Source organism: Arachis ipaensis, chromosome B5, assembly GCF_059453495.1.
Source record: "Arachis ipaensis isolate K30076 ecotype BB chromosome B5, ASM5945349v1, whole genome shotgun sequence".
In the NCBI taxonomy this organism is placed as follows: Eukaryota; Viridiplantae; Streptophyta; class Magnoliopsida; order Fabales; family Fabaceae; genus Arachis; species Arachis ipaensis.
The window spans coordinates 11,005,899-11,018,124 of NC_142440.1; the positions used below are offsets into that span (position 1 = coordinate 11,005,899).

General features: G+C 34.3%; 2 protein-coding genes across 2 annotated transcripts; one reads left to right on the forward strand and one right to left on the reverse strand.

The window, feature by feature from the left end:
- The first annotated feature begins 2,627 nt into the window (after positions 1-2,627).
- On the forward strand, positions 2,628-8,249 carry LOC107642871 (succinate dehydrogenase [ubiquinone] flavoprotein subunit, mitochondrial). Its single transcript, XM_016346369.3, has 16 exons — positions 2,628-3,189; positions 3,425-3,592; positions 4,042-4,129; positions 4,434-4,580; positions 4,663-4,803; positions 5,070-5,155; positions 5,277-5,369; positions 5,464-5,527; positions 5,643-5,786; positions 6,128-6,315; positions 6,531-6,705; positions 6,785-6,955; positions 7,046-7,115; positions 7,212-7,332; positions 7,416-7,453; positions 7,818-8,249. Exons 1-16 carry the CDS (start codon positions 3,091-3,093, stop codon positions 7,918-7,920), a joined length of 1,896 nt encoding a protein of 631 aa, XP_016201855.1. The 5' UTR covers positions 2,628-3,090; the 3' UTR covers positions 7,921-8,249.
- Positions 8,250-9,407: 1,158 nt separating this feature from the next.
- LOC107641688 (late embryogenesis abundant protein) lies at positions 9,408-10,360 on the reverse strand. Its single transcript, XM_016345161.3, has 3 exons — positions 10,103-10,360; positions 9,848-9,981; positions 9,408-9,727 (listed from the first exon to the last, which is right to left on the reverse strand). Exons 1-3 carry the CDS (start codon positions 10,306-10,308, stop codon positions 9,654-9,656), a joined length of 414 nt encoding a protein of 137 aa, XP_016200647.1. The 5' UTR covers positions 10,309-10,360; the 3' UTR covers positions 9,408-9,653.
- Positions 10,361-12,226: the final 1,866 nt, after the last annotated feature.

Here is a 12,226-nt window from a genome sequence, read left to right on the forward strand (position 1 = left end):
TATCTCTTAATTCAGTATATTTATTTATATTTTATACTTTTTTTACGATTAATTTTGTACAGTGTTAGTATATTAAATAAAAATACCTGTTATAATAACAAAAAATAAAATAAAATTTCAATCAATAATTTTATATTCTTTACTTTTTTTTTTCAATTTTATTTTGGATTTTAATTTATTACTAAAAGGTAGTGAAATTCTATTAATACTGAAATAAAGATACAAAAAGGTTTATAGGGTAGAATAAGTAAAATAATGTGATACCCACATTACAACATCCAAATGAAACAACCTAAGATCTAAAATGTTTATCTTTCTCTTTTTCGTCGTCTATTATATTATCGATTCTATTATATAAAAATCGATCTTTTACATTTAATGATAGAGTCAAACGTAACATGTTTCTGAGAGTGTTTCTTAATTTATTTTGTTTAACTCATTAAATACAATTCATTATGATGCATTGATTATATCAACTAATTGATTTGATTAGATATTTAAGTATCACACAATTTAAAATTATTTATATTGATTTGATTTTTATGATATATAAATTTAAGGAATAAATTAAAATAATATAACTTATTACTTATTTAATTTGAATACAACAAATACAAAATTAATTTAGTCAAAAGTTTATTATTTTCTAATCTTCTATACATAAAAATGACAAAAAAATTTGTAAAAATAATCTTTTTATTGTTTTTGCTATTTTAATTTTATTTTCTTTGCTTTTTTTATGTGTAATTTTATTTTACATTAACTTTGTGTATTTAATAACAAAATATACTCATATTAATTCTATCATATAATAATATATTTTTCTCTTATGTTAATCAAAGAATTTTAATAGTTATCATCTACATCTAATAGAATGACTGAGAAGTGAGAACTACGACAAGTTAAACCGAGATTCAAAATGCTGAAACGAAGGAAAGAAAACAGTGGATATATGATTAGAGAAAAATATATAATAACGAGAAATATACTAAAACTGGATTTTTCCTCCAACCAATAAAAGTGAGGTGTCAATTTCTCATGAATTCATTTTTCTTCTAAAATGAAATCACTATTTTCTCTTCTAAATTTATTCTAGAAAAATATATTTATTATAATTATATTACAATTAACATTTAATGAATAATGCATGATTATACTAATTTAGGAAAATATCTTTATTATAATTATATAAAATTAATATTTAATACATTATCAACTAATAAAAGTGAAGTGTCAATTCCTCATGAATTCATTTTCCCTCTATATTCTCTCTTCTAAATTTATTTTAGAAAAATATCTTTATTATAATTATATTACAAGTAGCATTTAATGAATCATGCATAATTATAGTAATTTAGAAAAATAAAATAAAGTCCAGTAATTTATCTTTCGACTGCACACGTATGTAGAATAACTTTTAAGAAGGAGACACGTATAGTAAATACAGTCGATAATTGTAAAACTGTATACTAACATTGATATAATATTATTTCAGGTATATGTTTTGCAGGTATCAAAGAAAAGTGTTGAGTTATTTTTTAGTGGGTTTAAATTATTTATTGTTTATTAGAGAATTTTGTGCATTAGAATTCTCTAATAATTTATTATTTATTTTGAGCTGATTTTAATATATTCTTACTTGACAGTAAAACAATATATAAAAAATTATTAGTGGGTCTAAGTATTACTAGGTTATTTATGGTCACATTGAGTATATATGATACGGAAATAAAAGATAAATAAGAAAATAAGGATTCAAACTGAATAAAAAGATACATTGAAATTAAAATAGAAACAAAAAAGATAAGTTGAAATTGAGTACAAAGAGAATCACTCTACTTTCTACCCAATTTCTTGACGCAACAAGAAAGGGACTCCTCAACCTAACTTGTCAACGCTATAGTTTGGGAATTGATTCGAAGGGACTCCTCAACCTTCTAAGTTCTAACCAATTCCCCGATGCAACAAGAGAGGGACTCCTCAACCTCAATTGTCCACACCATGGTTTCATCACAAAACCAAAGAGGGGATTTTAAAACCTCTAAAAATTCTATACTACGACTACAATAGCTTATTAGGTTAAAACAAAGAAAAACCCTAAAGCCCATAAAGTCATAAACATAAAGCCCAATCTAGTAATTAAATAAACAAAATCAAAATATATTAAATTAAAATATTCTGTAAACTAATATCTTCTAAATAACACTTGAACTCTTCATATCACGAACATTTAAAGTATGTATCAATATATGTTTGATTTATTGAAAAAAGTAAATTACTAAAACTAATTAATAACTATTTTAGAGTTAATACATTTAATGCTAGATTAAGAAAAAATAAACAATACATAATATGTTACATTTTTATTAATCAAATTATTATAATTCAAATTAATCTTAACAAAAGAATTTAAAATTATATTTCAATCTTATCACATGACACGGGCTATTACACTTGTTACATTTAGTAAAATCCAATTTTGCTCACGCCAAAAAAAATGTTTATCACGCCGCTTAAACAGTTAAACCACTCCTAATTGGCTATTTAATTTCATCCTAATCAATGACACGGTGCATTAAATAAGAATATTATATCCAATAAAATGAAAATAATGCATTTGAAGATGCACACGCCATCTACACATGAATCGTGGCCTAAAAACGAACACAAAGTCCTTAGAGCTCGGTGCAGACATGGAACAATAGCAGTCGCAGACATGAAAATTTTGGAAAAAAAAAGTATAATCCAGAATGAAATCAACAAACAAATGTAGTTAGGCTAATGAATTGAGTAATGATCGAATTAGTGGCACTTAATGAGAGTCAAGATTGATAGTGCTATTTCTTCGCATGTATGAAGCTGTACACGTATCACTTGGCAGCGCCGTGAAAACATGCCCCACAAGTCACAGAGCACAACCCCCATGCATATATAGCAAGAGAAAAAGGAAAAGCAAGAGGAATTGGTTAAAATAAAATAAACGCAAACCAAGGGTTGGGGGACTTATATAGGCGCACGCCGAGACATAATTCACATCTCAGAGTTTCCATACTCCGAAATCGAATAAGTTGCATACATTGAGCTGCGGAAATGTGGCGGTGCGTCGCTCGTCGACTTCGTGTTCCTCCACCCTCCGACGGATCCACACCTAATCACTCTCTTAGATCTCACTTTTCTAGATTCTTCTCTGTAAGATTTCTATCTCCTTACTCTCTTTTAGGTTTTCTGTGTTTCATTTTTCCTTTACTTGATTAATCACTTCAGCTGTTCCTTTTTAACATATCCCTCCTTTTTTTGACCTATTTCATCTGTTTGATTTTGTTTCCAGCTTTGCGTCAGCTGGATTTGATTTTATTGTATTTTTTTGTTATCTATTTGATTTGATTTGCTGAAACCGAATCGATTTGTTATTTTTGTTGTGTAGAGCGGAGAGAACTCGTCGTACACGGTGGTGGATCATAAGTATGATGCTGTTGTGGTAGGTGCTGGTGGCGCTGGGTTGAGAGCTGCTATTGGACTTTCCGAGCATGGATTCAACACTGCTTGCATCACCAAGCTCTTCCCAACTCGTTCTCACACTGTTGCAGCTCAGGTATCACGTACTTGATCCTTTGCCAGCTCCTTTTCGCATTTGTTTTTTAAGACAAGTCTCCACTGCATTGGTATTATGATATTGGTCTTTTATATGAGTTCTCTGTGTGATTTGTTCCGGTGAGTTGGAGATTATTATTGTGGCATCATTTCATCCTTGTTTTACACTTCATAGCAATTTTTGATGGACGACACTTTATAGCATAGATTGCTGTTATAAATGATGCACGGGGATTCAATCAACTATGTGTCAACTGTACTTTGATGCTTTGAAAAATAACTTGATTTTGAAATTATCCAATAGCATCTTTTCTTGTCTGATGTACAATTATGAAATAAAATGTATTTGATGACACACCAAAGTATCTAAAGTTGACATCATTAATCAAGCATTCTTGCTTGGTGTATATACTAGCAGTACTAATTCATAAGAATAAAAAATCTGTATAGGGCGGTATAAATGCTGCATTGGGAAATATGACTGAAGATGACTGGAGGTGGCACATGTATGACACTGTCAAGGGAAGTGATTGGCTAGGTATACACTCCTGTTCTCGGAAGTTTTTTATATTCATTATATCCTATGAAGTTTAAATGATTAAACAGTTTGTTCTTACAAATATCACTGCATGCTGGGATTCATTTGCCTTTAGAAAAAAGTTCTTTCTCCTATGGAGAAGATAGGTCCTCTTGTTGTTTTCTTAAAATCCTCAAAAGAACTTTAGCTGTTTTCTACAAGAATCCTTAGGTGCTTGTGCAACCATGAGAACATAAGAATAAACATTTTCTTTTGGTATGCTTTTTCATTTCTTGATTCTCAATGCAAGCTCTATGTTCTACAGGAGATCAAGATGCCATCCAGTATATGTGTAGGGAAGCACCAAAAGCAGTCATTGAGCTTGAGAATTATGGATTACCATTTTCCCGTACAGAGGATGGAAAAATATATCAGCGTGCATTTGGTGGTCAAAGCTTGAACTTTGGAAAGGGTAAATTCATTTTGGAGTATGGTTGGCTTTTTTACTTTTGAGAAGAGTTCTGACCTGGAATTCCTTTGTTGCCATGATACAGGTGGTCAAGCCTACCGATGTGCATGTGCCGCTGATCGAACTGGACATGCTTTGTTGCACACTCTTTATGGCCAGGCTATGAGACATAATACACAGTTTTTTGTGGAGTATTTTGCATTGGACCTTATAATGAATAGTGACGGTGAGTTGTTGCTGAAAACAAGTTTGTTTTATGTATTTCACCATCAATGAACATTTCAGGGCCTTAGTGTTCATTAGGCCATATGAGCAATTTTTATACGTGTGACAAAACTTGTTCTCTATGCATTGTATATCTTATTTAACTCTTGTTAGCGATGTTAATTGCTTTCTCAAACATATATGAGGTGGTGAAAAAAAGTGGACAACATTAAATTTTTGTTTTGAAGGTGGTGGTAAACTTAACCAATTTCCCTATTGGATATGTAGGAAGTTGCCAAGGAGTAATTGCCTTGAATTTGGAGGACGGAACATTACATCGGTTTCAAGCTGCTTCAACAATTTTGGCAACAGGGGTAACATGTCTTTTTCAAGATATTTGATACGGATTTTCTTTATTTTTTTTTATAAAAGAAGAAATACGGTGTACTTCACTCATTATGGATACATGAGATCTTTTGTTTTGATTTGCTTCAGGGTTATGGTAGAGCATATTTTTCCGCAACCTCTGCACATACATGTACTGGAGATGGTAATGCCATGGTTGCACGTGCTGGACTCCCTCTCGAGGTTCTTCCCCGCCTTTTTTCCTTCTGTACTTTGTAATATTTATCATATGTTGTTTGTCTTAATCATTTACATTCTTTCATTGTAAACTCTGCAGGATTTGGAGTTTGTGCAGTTTCACCCAACAGGTATATATGGAGCAGGTTGCCTTATCACAGAAGGTTGGTAGTTTAAGTTATATTTGCAACCTTGAGTTTCTTTATATTGTACCTCAAAATGTGCCTTATCCAATTACGTTGGAATAGTGTGTTTCTCATCATATTTTTGAAACTTTAGGTTCCCGGGGTGAAGGTGGAATTCTAAGAAATAGTGAAGGTGAGCGATTTATGGAACGATATGCTCCCACTGCAAAGGATCTTGCATCAAGAGATGTAGTTTCAAGATCAATGACTATGGAGATTCGGGAAGGTCGTGGTGTAGGTATGGTGGATTCATATTGATTTATCCATGTTTCACTATAAACTGTTCATTAATATATAAGAAGTCCGAGTCCTGCCATACTATCACAGTATTACTTGAGGGGTACCCTGTTTTAAGCATAATGATTTGTATAAACTAAATGCCAGGTTTTCTTCAATCTTTTCTAGAGGGTCATCTTTTTTTTTTTCCATTCCTAATAAACAAATGAATTATTCATGAGAATCATGACCTTGATATTTTTTATCGGGAATTAGAAAATAATTTTTCTTCTGTTTTAGTTAGATAGTTTAATGTTCTTTTTCTTCTTAATTAAGCTTATTAATTGTAAAAATTATTTGTAGGACCCTTGAAAGATCACATCTATCTCCACTTGAATCACTTACCCCCAGATGTGCTCAAGGAGAGACTTCCTGGAATATCGGAAACAGCTGCTATTTTTGCTGGTGTGGATGTTACAAAGGAACCCATTCCTGTTTTGCCCACTGTGCATTATAACATGGGTGGTATACCTACAAACTATCATGGAGAGGTATGAAGTTAAAATAATCAGTTTTTGAGTATGACTTCTAATTGAAATATTGAAATTTTGAAATATATCAAGTAAAAAAGAAAAGAACCATGGATAATTATTCATACTATCCTGGCTACATATTGATTACTGGTATATCTACACACGTTATTGCTTGGGTTTGTTAGGACAATGATATCCATATCATTTGCGATGATCTTATGCCAATTATGCAGGTGGTTACCATTAAAGGTGACAACCCAGATGCAGTAGTTCCTGGATTGATGGCTGCTGGAGAAGCAGCTTGTGCGTCGGTGCATGGAGCCAATAGGCTTGGTGCCAATTCGCTTCTGGATATTGTAGTTTTTGGCAGAGCTTGTGCAAATAGGGTTGCAGAAATCCATAGGCCAGGCAAGATTCTTTATCTGTAATGGGCTGTGCGACTTTGCACTGAATTGAATCTAATACTTCAACAATTTTACATGCACAGGAGAAAAACAAAAACCTTTAGAGAGTGACGCTGGTCAGAAAACAATTGCCTGGCTGGACAAGTTGAGAAATTCAAATGGTTCATTGCCAACAGCGAAAATTAGGTTAAATATGCAACGGATAATGCAAAATAATGCTGCTGTATTCCGTACACAAGACACATTAGCAGAAGGTAAATCCATTTTCTCGCCAGTTGTGTTCTATAGTGTGCAAGGCCTGTGTTGATATCTTCGTCCTCTGAACTTTATTTCATGCGTTCTAGGTTGCCAATTAATTGATAAAGCGTGGGAGAGCTTCCATGATGTCAAGTTAGAGGACCGGAGTTTAATTTGGTAAAATTGTTTTTCCAAATATTGAATATTTCTGAATTCTTATATTTCTAAGGACCTGCTTGTTCATTGTAAAATTTATTCGTTAAACATACACAGGAACTCCGACCTGATTGAGACTATTGAGTTGGAAAACCTTTTGATTAATGCCTGCATCACAATGCACTCAGCTGAAGCCAGGAAAGAAAGCAGAGGAGCTCATGCCCGTGAGGATTTCACGGTTGGTTTCCTTTTCTCTCGTGTTGTTGACGAATATTATAAAGATGAAGAATGTAACTGAATTTCTTGCTTTCTATTGTGCAGAAAAGAGATGATGAGAACTGGATGAAACACACTTTGGGGTAAGTTGTTTGCCAATACTGCAACTTTTCTCTCTACAGATTTTCTGTTCATGGGAGTAGGAACTTAAGTAGAGATGAAGTCGTGTCTCATTTCTAGTAGGAACCTTGAATCTACTGGCCTTATTTGGTTTGAGGAGAAGTGGAAAACAACATCTGCAGTTAACTAGTGGGAACTAAATAGAATGTGCAATGGCTAGGTTTCATTACGCATCAGTAGGGAAAACTATTCACCTTGATCGTAAAAGTAAACTATATTTGGGCTTGAAATAAGGGTGTTGCAATTATCAAGAAACCATTCTAAAAGTTTGAGTCGAGTTCGCTAACATGAATTTGGTGTGATGACTCTTACTGCATCAATTTGCAGGTATTGGGAGAAGGAGAAGGTCCGGTTGGACTACAGGCCGGTGCACATGAATACACTAGATGATGAGGTTGAGTCATTCCCTCCCAAAGCTCGTGTGTATTAATTTACTTGTTTTTGTGGACGGTTTAGGCGTATTTGCTCCACCGAGGAATGACTGGTGCAACTTGAAAAAAGATGCAATAAATCGTCGTAGATGCTTGTTGATTTTTTATGATAATTGTTGCATTATTCATCGATGCGGCATCCGCAGTAGACACTGTATTTGTAGCAGAAAATAATAGCAAATACAATTCCAGTTACTGGTTTTGTAGGTGGATAATAAGTTTTCGAGTGTATATGGCCTGCCAAATGACGCTTCAGCACGTTTTTGGTTGCTATCATGGCTCCCTAAACTTGTAGCATTTCCTTACAAGTGACGCTACATTTTAACCAGTTTTGTTCAACTCCCTAGAAACTTCTAATTGAAGACTTAAAAGTTAAAACAAGTTCTACATGCGTTTTTCTCCAAGTCTAAAGCGGAATGGGATATGCGATGAACCGTATGAACCTGGTTTTAATCTGCTCCGATTATAGAACTTTATATTTTTAATATTGAGGTAGTAATGATGTTTTTTTAAAATGGAGATTATTAGGGTATTATTCTGGTAGTTCGATTTTTAGAGGCACACAAATCGAACTTAAAAAAAATGTAATATTTTTCACAATTTTAAAAAATATCAAAAATTTAAAGTATATTATTACTTTTATTTCCATAACCAAAAAAAAAAAAATAGCCCCGATTATAACTTGAAAGCAAAGAAATGCCTGCAAACATTTTACTTTTTTCCTCTTGGGTTCCACATTTTGTGACTAGTATTGAGTAGGAAATATATACAATTTGAGAACATCTCAATTTTCAAACGAAGCAAGCCCATGCCATAAAATGAAATATCTGATTGTCGGACAAAAGCCTGTAGCATACCAAAACGAGTGCTCTCCTATTCCGAACAGCCGAGACAGCTATGGATTCACCGCCCCTGTGGGGATGGAGGGGGATGGAGGGAAAGAAGCTTTTGAGAATTCTAAGAGGTCACTTAGAGGTGGTCATGGCGAGGCGGCCGAAGATACGGCTCCTGGGATAGAATGCGCCGCAACATCCGCGATTAAACTTGTATTCAAGTTTCCTGAACTAGCATATGATCATATGCCTATGCCTATGCCCTTCCCAAAGTGGCTACTATTTTCCCGTTGACAAGCCGGATTGGCCAAATATGACGAGTAGAGATAGAGACAGTAAGGTCGCAGCAACTTCGAAAAATTTTAATCACGTACAATTTTGTTCGTCATTTCAGTATAATGCACGACATTTATTTATTCTTTATTTTTCTCCTTTCGCTCCTTCATACTCTTAAGATCATAGATTCATAACTAAAATCAAACCGGAAAAATAAAAAAGAAAGAGATGGAGGTGTTGAACATCCTGCATGCCATAAATGTGCAATATACAGAAGATAACAGTCCATTAATTTATACTCATAAAATGTTATTTGTAAATCAAAATCGACTACAAAAATCAGCCAATAATAATATACAGAAGATAACAGTCCATTAATTTATGCTCATAAAATGTTATTTGTAAATCAAAATCGACTACAAAAATCAACCGCTAACATATTAGTGTATAAATACATGATTTAATTTATTTTTAATATTTATTTATATTCCAACCTATATTTTATTTGACAATGTACACATAACTCTATAATTAAAAGAGAAAGCAGAGCAAGAAAAGAAGCCAAGTCGAGGAGAGCTCGAAACATGAAAATAGAAGCTTGAAGTACAAAAAAGATGAATAAACTAGGAGTTGGCGCTAGGTTGATGCCTCCCTTTTTCCTTCTCCTTCACCTCACTCCCCTGCGTCTTGTCATAACCTTCACAAACATCAGTAGAGGACACAAATCATTTTCATTAACAAATATTCAATAAGCAACGCAATCAAAACCAACAAAAAGCTACGGTTCATATATAAATATAGCAGGCTATTATCAAACCTGGGTGGTTTTCATGGATGAACTTATCCGTCTCAGTCTTGGGAAGAGATTGGTTCCCACCGTAAGTTCCTCCAAATCCTTCTTCATCGCACCTCGTAGCATACGCTTCCCCAAACGGATGAGACATCACATCCCTTTAATCCACGTACACATCAATATATATAATCTCATCGATATACAAATTATTTAAATTAAAGCCAAATAATTTTCAATAATCTATTCAGATCATATTATTATAATATTATTTGAACTAACCCGTGATCGGTAGTTGCAGCAGCTTCCTCGCTTGGGTTCTGATCTTTCTTCTTGTCCATGTTATGATCACTATGACCAGTTTCTGCTTCTGGGCGGGTACAAAATCTAACGACAGAAACTTCCCGACCACGGTTGCAAGAGAGAGATCGTGGTACTGATGAAGCCGCAGGTGAATACGTCAGAACCGTCTTGATAGTGTGAAGCATGTTTATTTTTTCTTGTGCGCATACATGTTAGAAACTTATAGCAGAGTGCAGAGTGCAGAGTGTTAGACTTTGGTTGTTGGTATAAGTGCGTTTCAGGAAAATCTAGTATGTTCATGACAAGACACGTGGTGCAATTTGACGCGTGTCCTTAACATAAACCCTTGCGTGGTTGCATGCTCTCCAATTTTCAACTGAGCCACTGCCACGTTCTACTGAGTGCTGAAGTAGCATCTCCCAGGTGTAAGGATAATTTTTTTTTATTTAAGTGCATTAAGGCGGTTACACCGATCTTTAAGAATAGATTGTTCTTGAATTGTTGCACTGGTCATCGTTGGTTGCACATCCCAAAGATGATCACAGATTCACAGTTATTTTTCAATGTTAATTTTTAACGTGTGGTGGTCAAGGATATAGTCTTGATTTTTTTTTTCTATAATGAAAGATCAAAGATATGATATAATCTTGACCTCGAGGAAGGTCTAAGAGGTTTGGTTTACGCAATATCCTATTCTATTTTTTATTGCATAGGTTTGGGATTTTCAAACTAAGAATACTATAAATAAAAAGTTAAAATAAAAAGTATAAATATAAATTTCATTTTTTTACATTAAATTAAATATGTTTTGTCAAGGATATTTTTCGAATTATAGCTCGTCAGATTTGTTATTGCTGCTTGATAAACATTTCTACGTTTATGGCACAACAGAAATAGGAGATCCGCGCAGCTAACTCTGACTTGGACATAGAACCTACAAAAAGGATTTCGACACTCAAATTAATAATATATCTCTTAAAATAAAAGTAAGTAAACTAAAATATTAAAATTGTGATTTGTTCACCGATCCTATCTTTTAGCCTTGTTAGTACTACTATTTATCATTGTTTAAGGTAATCGATCTCTTGTTATTATTTTCAAGTTTTGGTGCAAGTCTGAGAGAGGTAGAGGCCGTTTTTTTACTAGACAGATCTTTATTTAAAATATTTTGAATAAGAATTCAAGGTATAACCGTCTTCATTCGAGTTATAAAGATTAAGGAACACAACTCCCAAGCTTAACTTGCCGAACCGTACCTTCTTGTTAGCAACTTGAGCTTTTATTGAAGTATTGTACTTTGGATTAACCTTATCTTCTGAGCCCCCCAAACTCCATGCGCGATGTTTTGGTTGGCAGGGACAAACTTGGTTTTTAACCTATGCAATGTGAAAAGTGTGATGCTGTAATAAAAGTTTGTGCGGTTACTTCGAGAAGATCCTCACCGCACATCACAGTAGTAAATGAACAATTTCTAATCTAACGGTTACATAGTGGGAGAATGTGTGAAAGAGTTTGTTTGTTTTTTTTTATTACCTTCTGTTCATACCCTGGCCCAATAATAAAGGCCCAGAACCAAGCGAAAGGCCTAATCCAAAGGGTTGGGCCTCACCCAGTACCAATCTTCGTCTTAGGAAATCGGTACTCGCCACGACTTGCTCTAAAGAAGTTGGGAATGAGGGTTAGCTAGCAGATAAGCACTCATTTGAATGAATAACTGCCCCTAGAATCTCTCTAACCACTTCCACAAGCCATATCTTAACTTCCCTAAGATAAAGGGACGGTTAACACCCTAAAAAAGTGGCACTACTCCAACGATGGTTATTGGTTCACCACTATAAATACACTGACACTTCTCAGGTATCTCTAAGCCCAATACTCTCTAGACCTGCTCACACCCTTGCTGACTTAGGCATTGGAGTGTCTTTGCAAGTACCACCCCCCATTCTTTCGCACGCACAAGTCGGACGGAGGGCACCGAGTTGCAGATCCACTTGAAATCCTCCTCCTTCATACGTTTGGGCCAACCAACGCCGTCCAGCCCACTAATCTCCGGTTACCCATCGTAACATTGGCGCCGTTGCCGGGGACCCGAGAGATCAACCA